Source organism: Alexandromys fortis, unplaced genomic scaffold (genome assembly GCF_014885135.2).
Source record: "Alexandromys fortis isolate MF-2015 unplaced genomic scaffold, M_Fortis_MF-2015_v1.1 scaffold_157, whole genome shotgun sequence".
Classification (NCBI taxonomy): Eukaryota; Metazoa; Chordata; class Mammalia; order Rodentia; family Cricetidae; genus Alexandromys; species Alexandromys fortis.
Window position 1 is genome coordinate 2,421,290 of NW_026068041.1, and position 20,150 is coordinate 2,441,439.

Here is a 20,150-nt window from a genome sequence, read left to right on the forward strand (position 1 = left end):
GTACTTACATTCATCTGATTTCCACAGCTGGGACAAAAATAGACTGTTAGAAAGGAGGAGAGGATTGGTTTGTTGCTTTAGAGGCTTCACTCCATGGTTGCTTGGATACATTATTCCTTGGTCCAGGGTGAGGCAGAACATCATTTATAGCATTCTGTGGAGTCGAACTGGTTCACGTCATGATGACCAAGAAGCAAAGAGAGAGAAAGGAAGAGTCGTGGCCCAATGTCTTCTGGGCAGGGATACAGATTTCAGGCAGGTTTTCACTTCAATATCTCCTTTAAGGGACACCCTCGATGACCTCACTTCCTCCTACTATACCCCATCTCCTAAAGGTCCAATCGCTTTAGGCTATAACCAAGCCTTTGACACATGGGGTGTGAAGCATATTTAAGATCCGTACCACATGCCAGACATGGTGATGTGTGCCTGTAAGCCCTAAATTCAGGAAGCATCACCAAGCAGATTAAGTCAAACATCTCATTCCCAAGATAAGAAAAGCAAGGCACTGAAAGATGACATTTCTTGTACAAGGCCATAGCTAGCAAACCACAGGGTTCAGTTCTGGCCCCAGATAGCCTGATTCCCCCAGCTATGACTGTTTTAAATGCTGTATTCTTTGACCATTAAAAATATCCTACTATTACTTGATCTTGGATTGCTTCAGTCTGGACCCACAGCGTTAATGATGTCACCCTGGGACCTCCAATATTATATATGTACTTTAGTTTTCACAGCTTGTTGGCATGGGTGCAGAAAGCAATGCTGATTTGTAGAAAGCTGCTGGAGATGCCTGAATCCAGGGGTTCTCACCCCTAAGTTCATTCTCCCAGATGTGTGGTCTCTTGGTACTCAGTCTGCTGTCAATTTTACAAGCTCAAATTAGAGTAGAAGTTGACAGATTTCCCAGTTACATCCTAGGCAAATGTCCATACAACTGCTATCAGAGGCGGTGGGTACTGACCATGGTGCTGAAATTCCATCCTGCCTCTTTTGGCTAATGGAGAAGTCCAAAGGATCCCCAAAGAGGGGCAATCTTGGCTGGAGCAGAGAGAAGGGAATCTTGAGAATGCGTGGATAACAGTAAGCATTTTGCTAATCCATATTCATCAGTTGGAGTAATATCAGTGCATATCTGAGGAGTGTCAGTCCTAGCCAGAGTCACGGATGTATTTGTTGACCTGTTTCCAGAGCTTTGACCTTCAGCGTCCCTGGACTCAGGGCCAAGCGAACTTAAACACGGTTCTTCTGTTCAAAGTTGGACTCTGAGGAGTCTTTACCTGACCTAGGGTCACAGTCTTGAGTCTCAAGTGGGTCAAGTTCATGTGCACTGTTCTGTGATCACATACCGCAGCCCAAAGCTAGAGCTGTAGATTTCCAAGTACAGAATGGGCCAGGACCCTCCCTCCCTATGGGCGGGATGACCAAACAGCAGTGTCCTTGATCTAGAATCGGCAGAGGGCAGACCTCCATCTGAGAGGCACCATCCCATCCCCCATAACCCCTTGACAGCAATGCAGATCCCCACACACAAGACCCTTAAGTTGCTCCTAATTGAAGGGCTTGCCAAGCCCTCTGTGCATTGTGGATCTAATTAAGTTCCAACATAGTATCAAATTAAATTCTTTTATTAAACATTTATCTTCAGATTCCAGAGTGTCACAACACCACATTGTTTTTAGTGACAGAAATGTAAACAGTCTTTACTGCCAGCAAAGTGCAGGCCAAAGACAGTGGCGGGACACCCCTTCCTAGAGACCATCCTTCCTCAGAAAAGGTGGCAGAGGCCCAGGTGGTGCCTCCCTGCATCTATCGCAGACGCACACACACACACACACACAATGACCAATACAACAAGCAGCTCAGCTTCCCTGGGCTCTTTGGATCAGCAGCATACTTCCTCAGCAGTGTGTTTTGTGTCTCAGAAACCCCTTTCTTCTGCAAGGTCAGTCCTGCTCCTGTCTGTACAAGAGCTGCTTCTGGGACCAAAATTCTTTAAGTCCTCCCTATGGCCTGCAGAGCTGAGAATCTCCCTTTCTTATCTTAGCTCCATCCCTAGCCTGAAGCCTGGTTTGGAGAGGATGGCCGATGTGCATTTAACCAATTTATGAATTAACAATGAGAGAGAAAGCCTTGCCCCCTGCTTCTATTCTCTTTCTCTTCCCCCACGGATGGCCAGGTCCTGGGGGGGAGGGGCTAGTTCCTACCAGAGAGACTCATAAAAGACCCATCTTTTCATGGTATAAACAGCTATGGGAGCAAAGGGGAGCATTAACATTGAAGACATCATGAGCTCTCTGGAGAAAGACAGTCTTCCACCAAGATGATCAGTCTGGATTTTTTTAATTAGCTAGAAACCCTGTGACTTACACTCCTGTCATTTTTTTTCTAGATTCAGCAGGGTCCACCATGTTGGCATAGAAACTATTGTTTGCATCTTCTCAGAGATCAATTGCATGTATATTCCCATTTTTAAGAAACAATACAGCAAATCATATTAATATCCTGCTTTACAATAATGAAGGAAAGCCTCTCAGGGTAAGTGCCTTGCCCATGGCTCTATGCCCTGGTGTTACCCATAGTGTGAGTCCTGAGTCTATCAGCCCTGGTGTTTCCCATAGCGTGGGTCCTGAGTTTATCAGCCCTGGTGTTTCCCATAGCGTGGGTCCTGAGTCTATCAACAGAGAAAATTTGCCAGCCTCATCACTTGAAGAGTAGGCACATTCAAAATCTGAGGGACTGATATGACCCTCAAATCAGGTTCTATATGAAGTACTGGCCAGACCTGGGGTGGGGGCTGGCGAAGGATTAAAAGCATTAAAAACTCCCAACCCATGGAGGAGGGACAGAGTATGGAATCCAATCCCCGTACTTGATGCAGTTGCATTAGGGAAGCAGCGCATGAACTCTGAAATAACAAGACAAGGCAGCAACCCAAAGTGTGCCAAAGCGGCCTAGGGATTAATCACTAGATCAGTAATCTTGAAGGTAAAGGCAGAGATAAAAGGAAGAATGCAATCCCAGGCTGTAAGGCTCATCGAGGGCTTCTCAGAATCAGGCTCATGGATGGAGAAAAATACAGATTTCCAGCCACCGTGAAACCTTCCCTTCCACTTCTCTAAGAGGCAGGCAGCCAACTTCTGCTTAAATACCTCTAGGAATGGGTAACTCACCTCCTAGGGAGGCCACTCCAAAGACCCTAACACCTACCCACATACTGACCTAACATCTCCTTGCCCCATGGCCAGGCTAAGAGGAGCCAATGGAGGGAAAAATGGGTGTTCATTTTGCTTCTTAAAGTCTGTACCCTGGGCTCCTCACCTGGTTGCAGCCCTGCCCTGTGCATGCCACCTGTGACTCCCAACTCTGCTCTCCAGAAGGAAAACAACGGTTTTAGATGGAAAAGAGGAGAGAGTTTCCCTTGTTTGGGAAAGAAAGCATTAGGGACGAAGGGACGGAAAGCTCTGGGCCTGGCTAAATGTAGCACTGTGCAGGAAGCCACATGAAGTCTGGAGGTTGTGAGCGGGTGGGTGTCCTTGGCTTGGGAGCATTGGTTGACATTATTCCTTGGATTCTCCAAGCAGAATCCAGCTTGGAGAGCCAATGAGTTTTGTTGGGGTTACCAGAGTATAGGTGAGGGGTTACTTATAGGAGCATAAATGACCTAAAGACAGCTGCATCCCTCTGGAAATGAGCACAGTGCACAGCCTCCACGCAGCTCACCAGGTGGGAGAGGGTCTGAGCCTCTTTTAGGCAGCTGGGCTGGTCTCTGCTGTTTCCAGACAGCTCAGTTTGTCTGAGAGTGTCTCTCAGCAGTTCTTGCTGCTTATATAACACTTGGGGAAAGCAGTCCAATGAATCTGATCAGTTTCAGGGACTTCCTGAAGTCTTTGTGTTGTCTTATTCCTGGGTTTAAGGAGCTTTCCTATGGGATGGAATGGTTCACTTGCCTTTAGAATGGCCTGTGTCAGATAGGCATCCCAAAATTTGGGGCCTCGTTGTATAAGCTGTTTCCCCCCCATAAACACCAGTAGTGTATGCAGTGTCTGGCCATGGCCCAGCTCTCTGATAAATATGCTGAGCCATGGAGATGAACTGAAGGGAGTCTGTGGTCAGCAGCTTCGGATAGACTAAGCAGAGGGAGGCATCTTGCATTTTCTCTATCCATGGAGAAATCTAGAGTCATTATTCTAAATCTTGCTTCCCAAATCCATTCCCAATTCAAGCAACAGCACATCACCCCGGTCACTGTTCAGGTCATGTTAACTCAGATTCCCAATTGGACCAAAATTCATAGGTAATAACTCATTAGGTCCTAAATAATCCAACCTCTGCTATTTCCTCTCAGTTAGGATACAACACACACACACACAGAGAGAGAGAGAGAGAGAGAGAGAGAGAGAGAGAGAGAGAGAGAGAGAGAAAGACTCAGCCAAAATGGTGGCACCTGGAATCCCAGTACTCATGAGCCTGAGGCAGGTAGTTTATGAGTTTAAGGCTAGCCTGGGCTATGTAGTAACACACTGTCTCAAAAACAATTCTTTTTGAGAACCATCTGAAATGTTGAATTAAAAGATGGACGGCCTACCCAAGAGTAATAGTTCTAAAGGACAAGGGGGGGCATGTCAAGAAGTTGGTAGAACATTTGTCATAATAGGTGATGTAACCTGCTGTTAACTCTGTGGTCTGAAGTGTTTCGCTGTCGAGCTGGATTCCTTAGTAGACCAAATCACCTGTCACTGAAGTGTTCTGAGATAAATCTTCATGCTTTAAAAGGGAAAGGTTGTTAAAATGAAAAAAAGAAAGAGGACGGACAGGGAGGTGACCAAGACTCTGGCTCTTCTGCGAGGTCACAGCTGCCAAACACACAGCCTCCCATGATAGAACTACGGCTGGTGATACAGAGCAGCATCTACCTACTAACGTCCTGCTCTCAGGATTCTGGAAATGACAGCGTCATCTGAACAGGCCTGTTCATAGGTTGTCAGTGTCCACAGGTCCTGTGACAACCTGGAGAATACTCTAGGCACCTAACAATGTGATCTCTGGCCTTCCCCTGCCCACCATAAGCTTGTTGAGGAGAAGGGCTCCATGTGTCCATCCTGCCACTGTGGAGTTTCTGCGAGCTGAGAAGCTCTGGTGGAGCCCTTGCAATGCCGGGTTTTGTGCAGTTCCCACAGGTGTGCCTATCTCAAAGCTCAGGAGGCGAAGACCCAGAGAGGTGCCACCGTGCAGCCTGAAGACTAAGCACCAATGATCGCTGCCCTCCGGTGGCAGACGCTGAATTGAATGGAACTGTATTTAGAGAGAAGCGACCTGATGTCCTTTCATGCCTGTGACAAATACGAATGGCCTCATGGGGGTGCTTTCTTCTGTCTCCTACCCTGTGTGAATCCCCTCTACCTCCTTAGGAATGGGACCTGGGGTTGTCTAGGGTTCAGCTGCCCATGATATGGGTTCATTCCATCTCTCAGAGACCAGTTTGGAGTCAGCTCCACCCCCAGTGTATGAGGCTGTGATTAGAGATCTCAAAGTTCTGGTTCTTGACCCCTCCAAGTTCTCAGTTCTGCTGAGATCAGGCTCCTACCAACTCATGCATCATGGAAAGCCACCAGCTGACCTCCCCTCCTTGTGCCCAGGAGCCCCACCCCTGCCCATCCCCCAGCATGGGCTCTATCATCTCCAGGAGCCTCTTGTAGGATCTCCAAACCTCTTCCTTGGGGTCTGCTGCCTTCTTCCCTTGTTGGAGGTCATATCCACAACAGTCTTATGCCCCCTGCTAACTTCCTTTATCCAAGGCTGGCTTACTTGGTCCATATCCAGCCATCCCTCCTACTTCTTTCCAGCACTCATGACAGCAGCTAGCACTGGATGACAGTAAAATTGATCCAAAACAAAAGTTGACAGGGACACTGGGACTTTACTTGATTCACCCAACAGTAAGTTGCTCAGTAAGTATTTAATGAGTACCTACTGCATATCCTGAGAATCCAGCTTATTTTCTCCTGTAAAATGTATTTTTAAATGTGTTTAATATTAAATTTCATAAAAGACTACTTTAACCAGTAACAAAAATGAAGAGACAGCCTGGGAACTGGGAATAAATATTTGCAAAGTATCTATCAGATAAAGAATTCAGATATAACTCAGTAACAAGAAAATGTTGCCTAATTTTAAAATGAGCAATGGGTTTCTGTAGACATTTCTGAAAAGAGACTATATAAGTGGCCAGTAGGTCCATGCCAAGTGGTCAATTTTACTAACTACCAAAGAAATGCAAATAGAAAACACTGGAAGGTCCCACCTCATGCTTGTAAAGATGACTGCTAGCAGAAGGACCAAAGGTAACAGGTGTTGGCGAGGGTGAGGAGAAAAGTGACCCCACATGCGCTGAGTGGGGATGGTAGAGACAGACAACCATCATAGACGACAGTATGGAGGTTCCTAAGCAAAGTACATGAGTCAGCACACCCTTCCCAGAAGGCACTCAGGGAGATAAAAGGGAGATAAAATCACCAGCTGGTAAAGATGTCTGCTCCCATGCTCTCAAGAGCATCATTGACAGGAGCCACGGTATGAAACACCATAGGGTATCTGTCGGTGACCAGCTGCCTACAGAGACCATGAAGCAGTGGGGTATGGTGATGCATGCCTTTAATCCCGGTACCTGGGAGACTGAGGCAGGTGGATCTCTACAAGCTTGAGGTTAACCTGGGCTACACAGTGAGACCCTGTCTCAAAAGGGGGGGGGGGAGACAGAGAGAGAGAGAGAGAGAGAGAGAGAGAGAGAGAGAGAGAGAGAGAGAGAGATTGAGATTGTAAAAACCTATAATCTACTCTGGAGGTAGAAGCAGGAGGCTCTGGAGTTGAAGGAAAGTCTCAGCTAGACAGCAAATTCAGGCCAACCTGGGCTATGTGAGACACTATCTCTAAAGAGGAGATAGGAAGGAATACAGGGGGGGAAACCATGAGATTGTACACAGTGGTCTATCTTCAGCCTTTTAGAAAGAGACCCTGCTGTCTCTTTGCAAAGACACAATGCAGATGAGACTGGAGGATAATATGCTAAGGAAAATAACCCAGTCACTAAGGGAAAATTATTGTAAGATCTCACTTACATGTAAAATCCTTAAAAACTAAAATACAAACGACAAGATTGCCCATATAAAACTAGAGAATAAAATAGTGACCCCTGAGTGCCACAGTGACTAATGATGTGGTCGCACTCCGACCTCTGCTCCACAGAGACCCTGGACCCGGGAAGAGCCAGGCACGGTGGTACATGTTTGTGACCCAGAGCTGGAGGGGCAGAGGGAGGCAGATCCTTGAAGCTACCAGCCAGTCTAGCCAATCAGTGAGCGCAAGTTCAATGAGAGACCCTGTCTCAAAAACATAAAATCTAAAGCATTCAAGGAAGACACGCAATGTTGACCTCTGCCCTACACACACACACACACACACACACACACACACACACACAACTAACCAAATACAAAAGAGACTACATCATAATTTTATTCTACAAGATTACATGTGTCTATTACATGTTTCTTTTAACTAGAGCTTACTTCTCTCCCATTGAACAACTCTGAAGGCAAACTTTCCAAGTTGGTTAGGCGGACACCTCATGCTGGTGAGGGCCTAGACACACTCTCTCATTCTGCCACGACACTGCAGCCCATTCTCAAGACTGCCTGTGGGTCCAAGATGGCAGCCAGAGCTCTATAGTCCACAAGGCCCAGAAGAAAGAGCTGAGAAGTGCCCATTCCTATCCTGAAGGACATTTCCTGAAGTTATCCCCACATATCTCATTGGACAAAATCAGGTCACATGACCACCCCTAACTGCAAGGAAAGCTGGGAATGAAAGTCTATATTCTGGGAAGTCATGTATCCAGGCAAGGCTTGGAAAGATGGAGAAAAAAAGGGTGTTAGCAAATCGCCAGCCATGTCTGCCACAGAGAGGGATGGAGACTGAGACACTGAGGTTGACATGTCTCATCAGGTCAGAAGATGGAGCAGCCCTGACACACTGAAGCTGCTGAGAACCCTTCCCTACCTCAGACAAACACTTCCTGAGCTCAGTGCCCCCCATTCCCCTGCCTGGCTTTGCAGTTTCACCATGAGCACAGGTAGAAAAGACTTGAGCATTCTCAGACTTGGTACTCATGGAGGTCCTGGATCCAGTCTCATATGGAAACCAAGGGGCAACCTAGACACTCTCTAAATTAATCATATCTGTTTTTATCTTTGAGAAACCATCAAAATAATATAATGCAACCATTTTAGATTTTTATGTAGTTTGATTTTATGATTAATTTGATTTTAAAATTGTTCAGTATTTGTGTGTGGGGGTGTATGGGTGTAGCAGTGTTGGGGGAGGCAGTGCATATGCCTCTATGTGTGCATGCATGTGGAAGTCAGAGGTCAAAGCAAGGTGACTTCCTTAATGGTTCCCCCAACTTAGTTTAGTTTATTTTGTTTTTGTTTTATTTTTAGTTTTAGAGATAAGGTCTCACTATATAAACTTAGCTGTCCTGGAACTAGCTCTGTAGAGCAGGCTGGCCTCTAACTCACAGAGATCCACTTGCCTCTGCCTCCCAAGTATTGGGATTAAGGGCATGCACGACCACACCTGATTCTCCAACCTTAGTTTTCAGATGGGTTCTCTGACTGAGCTCAGAGGTCACCAGCTGGCTCTACTGGCAAACTCCAGGGACGTACCTGTGTCTGTCCCTACACCTGGATTTCACACTGGTCCTGGGGATCCAAGCTCAGGTCCTTGCTCTTGCACCATAGGCGTTTTACCATCTAAGCCCCTAATTTTTCTGTTTTTGTTTGTTCGTTACTGGTAAGAAGCAATGGTACAAAAACCATGTTTCATTACGGCGTTTCCACATGCACTGTGGACTGTACTCACACCCACCCCCATTACCTTCTTCTCACTCCTCCGTCTTCCCACTTGTCTCCTTCCTTTTCCATCCATGTAGGCCTACCTCTTTCACGTTTTTTTTCATTAGATTCCGCATATGAGATAAAAATCCATGATATCTTTCGCCTTGTATCTGGCTTATTTCAGTCAACCTAATGATCTCCAGGGCCATTCATCCAGAAAAACACATCATTTCATTCCTTTTTATACCCAAATAAAGTTCCATCATGCATATGTACCACCTTTTACATTTCATACCGCACTTACCCGTCATCCGCTGATGGGCATCTAGGCTGAACCTGGAGTCTGGTTATTGTGAATGGTACAATTACAGGCACGAGTATATGAGTTGTACGTGCAGCCTGGCTTATTGGTGTCAATCTCTTGTTTGTGGAACTCACCTGCCTTCACAGGTATGACACCTAGAACCCATCCACGTTCATTGCTCCCTAGCAACCCATCCTGCTCCTGAACTACAAGGTGACAGGAAAGGTGGTCCCTTCCTGGCATGCCTCAGTGACAAGCAGTGCTGCTAGAAACACTGCATGAGTCTTCCTGTAGCTTCACGCGGGGGCTTCCCCACGCCACACTTCTGGAAGAATCGCTGAGTGTGACATGAACTCACAGTTCAGTTCTCTCAAGTAGACTTTTCATGAGGGACACGCAGAAACATCTTTCACCCCAGGGATCTAGTATTTGGGATGATGCTCATTTGTTTAGGAGGATGGAGATGTGTCCTGTGCTGTCTTCCCACTTGTTCATGTAGGCATACTCAGAGATTCATGAATTCTTCATGTTTGATAAACTTTTCCCAGGAGAAAACTTTTTAAAATTTTTTAGATTTATTTATTTTTATTTTATGTGTAAAAATGGTGTGTGTGTGTGTGTGTGCACCCTGGGGATGCCTGTTGCCCTCAGCGGTCAGAAAAGAGTATCAGCTTTCCTGAGACTAGAGTTATGGGTAGTTGTAAGCCCCCATGTGGGTGCTAGAAATTAAACCCAGCTTCTCTACAAGAACAGCCAGTGCTCTCCAGCCCCAGAGACAACATTTTTCAGGAAAAAAAGCCACATGTTGTATTAAATGAACCCAGCAGTGATAAAATGTACACATGAGCATCTTAGAATCAAGGAAAATGTGGTATCTTCGGGGAAGTCTAGAAGGCAGTCTGCTCTTGGGATTACAAATTTGACTCATTTTCGGATAACACCAAGACAGAACAAGATCAAAGCATGCACAAAATATCCCACAGCCTCATCCGTCAGGCCCAAATGTGTCCACCAGGGTCCTTGCAGTGTGGGCATCACCTGGGAACTTAACAGAAACACAGTCCTCTGGCCCCTCCCTATCCATCTTAGGGGACTTTGAGGAATTTCTAAGCCTATGTAACCTAATCACTACTCAGGAGCACAGAGAAGAAAACAGTCTTTTCAGCTGAGGACAATGGAAAAGTGTCAAAGAAGGCTAGGCCTAGGTATGGAGACACGTGTCTGTATGTCAGCACTCAGAAGGCTGGGGAGGGAGTTTAATAAGTTCAAGGCTAGCCTGGGCTACATATCAACAATGTCTCAAGAAAGGGGAGGAGAAAAGAAGGAAGAAGAGAAGGGGGACAAAAAAGGGTGAAGAAATAGAGGGAAAGGAGGAGGTGGAGGAGGAGGAGAAAAAGAAGAAGGTGGTGAAGATGAGGATGGCAAAGAAGACAAAAGGAAGAAAAGAAGAGCTGGGGAACAGTGGTGCATGTCTTTAATCCCTTAATTACAGCACTCTCCAGAGTCAGAGGCAGGCAGGCCTCTGTGATCCCTGTAGGCCAGCCTGTTCTACAAAGGGAGTTCCAGGTCAGCCAGAAATTGTGACACAAAGAAACCCTGTCTCTAAAGCAAAAGGAGAAGGAGGCAACATTTACTGGAGACTTAGGAACTACCAGGGACCCTCACTTCTGTTATCTCAAGTCTTTTGTTTGTTTGCTTTATTTTGTTTTGCTTTTGTTTTGTTTTTCAAGACAGAGTTTCTCTGTGTAACAGCCCTAGCTGCCCTGGAACTAGCTCTTGTAGATCTGGCTGGCCTTGAACTCACAGAGATCCACCTGCCTCTGCCTCCCGAGTGCTGGGATTAAAGGCCACCACCGCCGGCTATCTCCTCAAGTCTTAAGAGTTGGCCCTGGGATCTACACAATGACTAATCTTTACACAAAGGAGACTGAGGTAGAGAGTGGTCACACAACCTCTCAGATTCACACAGCAGACCCCTGACAGAGCCAGGCTTAAAGGCCAGATCACTCTGAGGACTCCGACCTCTTCCCACACATCTCAGGGAAAGCACTAAAGAAGTTGTTATGGAAATAAAAACCAAGACCAGATACAGCAGGACGGTGTGCGAGCCGTCGTTCCCGCGTCGTCAGTGCTGAGAGCTGCAGAAAGTTGAACCTGTAGCGCATACAGAAAGAACAAACACCAGGAAAACGGGGAGGCAGGGCAGGCCAGAGTGACCCTACCCAGAAAGTGTCCGGCACCTCACTGCAGCCAACATTCAGAAGTACCCACTGAATGAATGAATGAATGAATGAATGAATGAACAACTGAATGAGCAAGCTCACACACTACCACATGAGTTATCACTACAGATCATCACATACCAGCTGGTACCCAGGCTGTCCTGAAGAAGTACCAGTCATGAGTAGCTCCCATCTCATGAGGTCTCCCCGAAACCCCACTGCCAGGGAGGTCCCTGCCAGGGGAGAAAAAAAGGTCAGGAGGAGAGGTTGGAAAGCAGAGAGCGAACAGTTCCCACCAAACCCTGCATTTACTTCACTTAAAAAAATTACTTGGCCAGCCTCCCCCTGGTTCCTCCTGTTCGCCCCTGCCCCTCCCCTCTCTGCCCCTTCAGCCACTCACGCATATGTGAAAATAAAGCCGCACCAGCCGCCCCTAATGACCGGCTTCACCAGAGCTTATTGTACCTCCAGAAACAAGGCAGCAGTTGGTGTTTTTATGGAGCTGCTGAAACTGCCATTTATCCCACTTAATACCTGCAAGCCTGAATTCCAGGGTGCCCACGAAGTTCCTGAGGGCAGAGTCCTGGCAGCCCCAGGCTCCAGCCCGGCACCCTACTTCCTCCACTTGGCCAGAAGCCCCAGGGCTTTAAGGCTGGGGACGTTCCCTCTATGGAGATGCCTGGCTGCTGAACCCCTTGGCGGAGTTATCCTGCAGAGCTGCGAGCCAGAGTCCCTCCCCACACCTTCCCCCAAGTGCAGTGTGGAGGAGCTGCAGTGGAGATGTCTTCTCCCTGGTGGGAACTGGCCTCTGTCCCTTGTCCAGCCAGCTCCTACCCTCATCACTCTCTGCTAGTCCTCTAGAGGTATCCCATCTTCTTTATGGCATTCACCCCCTCTATTTGTCCTCTGTTTGCAGAAGGTGGTTTAACTGCAGGCTCTGGGGAAAGGATAGCTGGGAAAGGGAACAAGACTGTAGCATTTGGGAGATTCTAGGTATAAACTCCTGCATCAGAGTGGATTTTAAGCTCTTGAGAGTTAGGGAGAGATACTACCAAACACCCACCTTGAGCCTGGGCAAGTGGATTCTGACAAACCGCTGCCTTCAGACCCTTCTCCAGTCCAGCGACCCCTTCCCCTCCCCTCCCCCCACCGCATTCCAGCACTGATTGCTCTTCCACCACAAGCTTTCCCGTCTCACACCATCGACTTCAAGGCCCTAAGAATAAAACTGCATTTCTTTTATCCCTGCATCCTCAGGAAGTTACAAAGAACATAGTATACAGTTTGTGCTGCAATGTTAGTTGAAGGGTTGTGCTCCCATCAGGCCTTGCACACTCATCTAACTTGGTACATGAGACACCAACCTCTACAAACTCTGTATTTTCTGCCTTGCTCCCTGCACTGGGAGCCCACAGAGGCCAGAGTTCAGGCGAAGTCTACCTCAGCCATGCTGGCACCAACCAGTTGGCCGGCCCTAAAGGATGAAGCCAACTTGAAGGAATGTAGGCAGAACTCCCCAGGCTCTCATCCTTGTTCTCTTTGAGTCCCTGAGGTACCACTCCTCTGCCCCTCGTTGATATTAACTATCCACAGGCCATGCCCCAGCCTCCTCCCTAACTCCCCAGCCTCTGAGACTCACTCACGTAACTCCCTACCTCTCTCTCTAGCTCTCCTCACTCCCTCACTCACTCTAACCTGCTGTCTTCCCCTCTTGGGCCATCTTGTAATTGTTCTAGGAGATCCCGAATCCATTGGACAGTCCCTCCAGAGACTGGCCCTGGCCACCTCACTTCCAAGAACCTGAACCCGGCCTGTGAGGGTGTTTGCTTTCCTAGTGGCTGAATGTTGAAATCCTGCTGTGCTTCTGTGCCAACAATTTCCAATAACTGAAGGGGGTGGCCAGAGGGACCTCTAGGATAGGGCAGGCAGAGAGGAGGGGGGGCTAGGTGCCACCATCCTTCCTCCCTTTCCTCCCAAAGATGGGCCAGAGGCTGCATTCCATTCACTAGACCTCCGTTCTGCAGGCTCCGAAGCCCCTCCAGTCCCTAGTGCCCCACGCAAGTGTCTGGCAGTGCTCCCCTCCCCACACACCCCTGCTCCCCATGGTTCTAGTGCCATCACCCAGCCTGAGGCCTGGCCTCCCGGTACTGTGGCTCCTGGGGCTAGTTTCACAGAACCAGAGATAAGGAAGGAAGCCACACTGACTGTGACCAAGCTCTCTTCTTCCAACGAGGAGGCCAGGAAGCATCTGCCGAGGCCTCTCATGTCAACGCGTGGCTAGACAGGGCCATCATTTAGTCTGCAGCAGCCTCATCAACCAAAGATCACACCAATAATTTCTAAAAACCAACCGATTATTTGGGGCCCATTAGCATAATTTGATGTATCGTCTGTGCATCGACTTTTCACGGGGTAGGCAGTTTCCTAACACACACTTGGCATGTGGGGAAACTAAAAAGGATGCAATTGTCTTGTCTCAAATTCCTTTGTACAATCTTTGCTGTTGCCAAGTACTTTCAGGGGCGCCCCCTCCTCCCCCTGAGACACCTTGACCTTGGCATTACTAGTCACCCCAGCTCTCCACATTCTGCCTATTGCACCCCACTCTCTGACCACCATGCCTCACCTTCTAGATTCTTCCCCTGAATCCAACAAGTACTTTACCCAACCCCCATCTACCTAAGGCTTCCTAGATCCTAATGAAATCACATACACATGCACACATGTGTGAGAGATGTGGAATGAGGTTTTCAGCATCTAGCTTGCCCCTAGGCTGCCTAGTACCTCTGGGAGTTCAGCTCCATAAACATACACACACACAGTGAACTCATCTCAAAAAAAAAAATTCCTGGTCAAAGCAGCTCCCCCAACTGTATTCTACCTGCACCCTGAATGGTGCCAGAGATCAAAGAACCTCAAAAGCAACTTTTAAGCCAGTGCTCATAGGCCCGCTCACATGCATGCATGGCAGCCTGGACCATCCCTCTCCCAGCTCCTAAGGAAAAGAGTCCTTCCCCAAATCTCCAAGTCTTTCCCCTCCTGCTTTCCAGCGGATCCTGCTGTCATTGGCATCAGGAAATTAGAAGGAACCAGAAGAGGGTAATTCCAGGCTGAGCCTTCAGTGCTGTCCTGCATCACTGTATACTGAACCTCCCCCATACACCTTACTTTTGTGTCCTGGGCCTTGTCCCGTCCAAGTCTTCCTTCATCTCTTTCCTCTCTCCTAGAGCATTCCCTAGTGCCCCCATGCAAGCCTTAACACACACACACACAGAGCAGAGTAGCCAGCCAGAGGCAAACACTGTAGCATATGCAGGAGGAAGTCGCAAGGGTTCACTGAGGGCTCAGGAAGCAAGACAAGCAAGTGCAAAGGTCCTGGGGTAGTAAGGGACACAGCAGGTGAGAAAGCAGAGGTGTACCAAGAGGGAGAAAGTAGGTGGGAGGCGGGGTCAGAGATGGAGAGCAGACCCTGGCATGTTAAAGATGCACAGCTTTTCTCGTGAGGCTGGGGTGGAGCACAGCTTGGAAAGGCATGAGGCCATTTGCATTTTCAAAGTTTGGGAAAGGGAAGGCACAAAATGTAGACGTGGGGTGACTGCGGTGACCCCACAAGTGAGGGCTTGCCTGGTGGAGATGGGGAGAAAGACACCGAAGCATGCACATGGGCAGTGAGGAGAGGTGGAGGTGATGACCCTGCTCTCCCTGGAAAGAGGGCACCATGGAGAGGCTCTCACTGCTCCTGCTGCTCCTTCTAGAGGCCCAGGCAGAAAGGAGGCAGTGGAGTGCAAGTCTGAGCTTCCAGCTCTCTGGAGCTCCCCCTGGGACTCGGGTGGGCAGTGGACATGCAGACGTGGGCCTTGAGGAGAGGACTGGCTGCTCACACCCCACAGCCTCCACTCATCCTTCGGACACTTCTCCCATGCCTGGCACTGTGCTAGGAGCCACCAGATCAAGTGGAGATGTGGCACAGGAGGAAGTGTAGGGCCCTGGCATGGGACACCAGGAGGTTCCACCTCCAGCCCTGGGCTCCAGACTCAACTCTGTCCCCAGGTTGTTGAGGCCTTGGCCTCAGGGACTCTGAGCCTCCTGTGCTTAGTCCTCATACAGTCGCCTGTCACGGAGCTGCACTGATGAAATATTTGTCAGATCAAATGGGAAGAAAATGAAAGTGCTTTGAAAAGTGCTTCAGAAGAGCTGGGGTTTGCTACTGAATAGGAGAGAGCAGCTAAGCAGCTGCCGCTTCCTGCTGGAGAAAGGAGAGAAAGCGTGAGCCTGGATACTGGGAATAAGGTATCAGGGTGGCACAGACCTCTTGTTAGCACCCTCAAATGCAGGAGGGTTAAGAGGAGACAACAAACTGGGGCTGAAGAAAAGATCAAAATCCCTAGAAGATTATAGATCCATTTTGACACTACAAAGCGAGGTCAAGTGGAAAGAAAATCCAGTGTGTTCTACATGTGTGTATGTGTGTGTGTGTGTGTCCATGCATGTCTGTGCATACAAATGTCTGTGTGTGCACTGTGTTCTACATGTGTGTATGTGTGTGTGAGTGTCCATGCATGTCTGTGCATACAAATGTCTGTGTGTGCACATATCTATGTAGGTATGTGTATGCATGTGCACATGTTTGCAGGGTATGCATGCATGGTGCATGTGTCTATGTGCATATGATCGAATGTGTGTCTTGTGTGCATGTGTGTGCACATGCGTATGTGTGTGTGCATACGTGTGTGTGTGTGTGTGTGCGCAATCTTCAGACTCTATAAGCAAGCAAATTGCTAAGTTGGGCATGGTGGCTCATGCTATCTCAGCATTAGAGAGACTGAGGCAGAAGGATTGCCATGAGCTAAAGGCCAACCTGGACTAAATAGTGACTTCCGAGCGAGCCTAAGATACATAAAGTGAAGCCTTGTCTTAGAAATAAATAAATAATAGAAAATAAATTGTAAATTGCTGAGTTACTGGGGCTGTATTTATTAGGTGAATCTAGCAACTGTCGCAGAAAGACAGTAGCTGATGGTGGTTCCAGTCCATTGCTCCCACCTCAGTCACTAAACTAAATATTCAGGACACACATGTGTGCTCAGACAGAAACTGGGTGAAGAGAGCCGAGCTGGACCAGGCAGCCTGAACCGGGACTATCCTTTCTGCAGGGACTAGTACCAGCCTTGCCTCCACTGCTGCTGGGGACACAGTGGTGGGAAATGTACAGCGCATGCCGGAGGCAAAGCTGCCACTCTGGTGATGGCGAGCTGAATCCACCGTCAGTCTGTCTGCAGGCCCTTTCCTCCCATGACTCCTTCACTCTCTGGGGGAACAGTGCTGACGGTCTGCTGGGCCCCTGGGCTGGCACTTGCCTGGGACCAGTTCTCACCAAACAAAAGAGACCAAGGCCAAAGTCTGAGTCCTTGCACCCCACTTCAGCCTGCTGTTTTAGCACTGGGGCGCTTGAGCTTCAGTTTCTCTGTCTGTGAAACAGGGTGACACCACCACTCTCATGGGTCTCTTGTCGCTTGGGTGAGCCGTAGTTCACAAACTAAAATCTAGCATGGTAGCTCGGGCCTATGGTCCAGCACTTGGAAGGCTAAGACAGGAGGATCATGGTGAATGTGAAGTCAGTCTAGGCTACACAGAGAAACCTTGAGTCCCAAAAGGAATGTGGTAGAGGGCCAGCCCTTCAACCCAGAACTGCCAGGACTCTGAGACTGGGAAGGGGACTATCCTGCAGCTCAGATGGGACCCACCTCTTGGCCTTTTCTAAGAGGTGGTCTGTTGAATCAGTCTGGGGTCTGCCTTCTTGGGAAAGAATCCACAGCTTCCAAAGAACTGGGTGACTCCCTGACAAGCATCATCACCCACCCCCCTGAGCTGCTGAGCCCATCCCCGCCCCCCCCCCCCCCCCCCCCCCCCCCCCCCCCCCCCCCCCCCCCCCCCCCCCCCCCCCCCCCCCCCCCCCCGCTCCCCGCTCCCAAGCACAGTCCTTCTGCCCAGAATCAAACCTGGGCTCCAGCTGAAGTGAGGAGCCAGGACAGGGAACTCAGGGACGGGAGGTGGGGACAGAAGGCAGGGTTTGATGTTGGAGCCTCAGCTCTGTGCTCAGGCTGCAGAGCGTGCCTTCATCTATCAGGCAAAGGTGCCGGGGTGACCCTCGGACAACCACAGCGTCCAGAAAGGGCAGGCGGGTCCTGAGCCACGCGAACCACGCACTTACTCGCTCCTTCTGCATTACCTTGCAGGGAACTTCAAAGGTCTGTGCAAGCAAATCGACCACTTTCCAGAGGACGCAGACTACGAGGCGGACACCGCAGAGTACTTCCTCCGTGAGTGCCACCGCCATTTTAACCTCCCTAGCTGAGGGCTCCCTCCAATTGTCTGCTCTGAGAATCCAAAATCAGGCATACTCAGAACCCCGGTTACAGCAGAGGGTAGGAAACTGCTGTCACCCTCAGATCCTCCGGGAAGTCACCCTCTTGATCATGCTGAGGGGCATGGGGGGGGGGTCCTTGTCTGCTGGGTAACATCCCCCAGTTCTGCAGACAAAGGACATTCTCTTCCAACACTGGGAATGGCACAGACAGGGATTCAGGGAACATTTCTCAAATATTACAAAACCAGCAGGCAGTGACAGGACACTTGTACTAGAGAGATGGAGAGAGAAAATTTATCCTCTCCCCGCCCCCCCCCCCCCCCCCGCCCGCAGCCACAAGTCAAATCAAAGTTAAACCCAGTGTAGCCACTGTGATCTTAAATCCCCCTGAGACATATTATCAAGAGAAAGCATTTTTGAAGCCCCGAGGAAATTTCTCAGCCATCCCCAGAAACCAACACAGACCTTGTTAGCTATCAAAAGGGATTTCCCAGAGAGGAGCTGAGGGTCCTTGAGGTCTGGGACAGCCAGGCTGAAGGCTCTCAGGCTGCTCGATGAAAGGTTTACTCACGGAGTCCAGGAGGTCCCCGCCTCTGCTCCAGGATGCCTCTCCTCTTCCTCTCCCGGACAGCATCCCAGTTTACACCACCCAGGATCCTCTTGAAGAAAAGGCAATGCAGGAGACACTTTATTATATGGCTCGCCCTGTCTCTCTCAATAGTTACTACTCGCGTCAGAGGCAACAGCGTGCAGGTCGCCGGGGGTCCAGTTTCCCTGAAAAGCCTATGGGAAGCGGCACTGGTGAGGCAGCCAGGAAGAGAGCAGGACACAATCTACAGATTATTTATTGTTTACTTATTAACTTATTGGTTTTCTGAGGTGGGGTTGCTCTGTGTAGTCCTGACTGTCCTGGAACTCGCTCTGTAGACCATACTGGCCTCCAACTCAGGGATCTGTCTGCTTCTGCCTCCTGAGTGCTGCAATTAAAGGTGTGCGCCACCATGCCTGGGCAGTTTTTTAAGGGGATCAGGGCAAGGAAAATATGAGTGTCATCATTTCCTTTTCTGAATTGCCTTGAGATTTGTTCTTAAGTAGAATTCCCTCGGGGCCATCTGGTTGTCATTACCTGTGACTGTATCTGGAATCAGACAACACAACAAACATGGATTGGGTGCCTGCTATGTACCGGGGCCTGTGCTAAGCAGTAGAGAAGCCTGAATAGACGGGTGAGACAGTCTCTGGTGCCAGTAAGAGCAGGCTTGAGGGGGAGGGCCCTCGGAGACAGCTGATCCCAGGATAGTTTGATAGAAACAAGACCTGGATACAGAAGTGGGAGTATAGGGATTGGGCCCTATACACACCTGGGCCCAGAGTCTCACCTGGACAAGCACAGTGAGGGCAAAACACTTCATCAGCCCGACAGAAAGCACCTTGACGGGGTTTGTCTCACTCAGTATTGTACCCAGAATACGATAGTTGCTCAATAAATGGCTCTCGTGGAATACAGGATTCCTCGTGGACACCCTCTGCCATGCTGTGTCTCTGCTTCCTTAGGGCAAAGAGAGAAGTGTGCCAGGGCACTGGCTCATCTTGTCCCTGCACTGAGGCTGAGGTCTGTGTCAGTGACGTGGGTCCTGAGGTCTGACTTGAGTTCACTGAGCAAAGCAGGGGTTCTAGCGTGTGTGTATAACGAATGAACGGGCATTTTCTGCAAAGGGTGAGCTAGGAAATGTTCTCAGCTGTTCAAGCCACAGTGGTGCCATCCTAGCTACAGATACTGGAAGCCTTTGAATAAATGCCCCTTTTCTTAAAGCCAGGATCTCCTGTATCCCAGGCTAACCTTAAAGTTACCATAGAGCCAAGGATGACCTTAAACTTACCATAGAGCCAGGAATGACCTTAAAGTTACCATAGAGCCAAGGATGACCTTAAAGTTACTATAGAGCCAGGAATGACCTTAAACTTCCAATTCCCTTTCTTCCCCCTCCCCAGTGCTGGGATTACAGGCAAGAGCCACTATGCCTAATTTTTATTGGATGTCACTTGTTAAGGAAAAATTGACACAGGATTCTTAGTGGCACTTCCCATGAAGGTTCATTCCCAAAAGCTTGCAGCAGCCGGCCTAGGGTGTGCTGGCCCTGAGCTGTGTAATGGGGTTGTCTGAGCGAGACAGTTTGGTTTGGGGAAGGTCGAAGTCACTGCTCCTGTCGTTCTGTGGAGCCGAAAGAAATGGGAGGCAGGGATGACTTCTCTAGAAGCAACCTTGCCCTTATACATCTTTTCTGGTTCAAAAGCCCCTCTTGGGCCCCCCTCACCCCCTGACTGCATCCCCATCTCATGCTTTATCACCCCACACTGCAATT

At 49.0% G+C, this 20,150-nt stretch overlaps 1 protein-coding gene and 1 long non-coding RNA gene across 2 annotated transcripts in view; one reads left to right on the forward strand and one right to left on the reverse strand.

Annotated features, from left to right (window-relative positions):
- Cacng2 (calcium voltage-gated channel auxiliary subunit gamma 2) overlaps nucleotides 1–20,150 on the forward strand; it is a 125,085-nt gene that overhangs the window by 88,238 nt on the left and 16,697 nt on the right. Inside the window, exon 2 of the mRNA XM_050165710.1 lies at nucleotides 17,657–17,740. Within this exon, the coding sequence (XP_050021667.1) occupies nucleotides 17,657–17,740 (84 nt within the window). The remainder of the gene's footprint in view (nucleotides 1–17,656; nucleotides 17,741–20,150) is intronic.
- The window catches only part of LOC126515793 (uncharacterized), a 43,863-nt gene continuing 42,067 nt past the window's right edge, over nucleotides 18,355–20,150 (reverse strand). Inside the window, exon 3 of the long non-coding RNA XR_007595924.1 lies at nucleotides 18,355–18,446. This is a non-coding gene — a long non-coding RNA (uncharacterized lncRNA). The remainder of the gene's footprint in view (nucleotides 18,447–20,150) is intronic.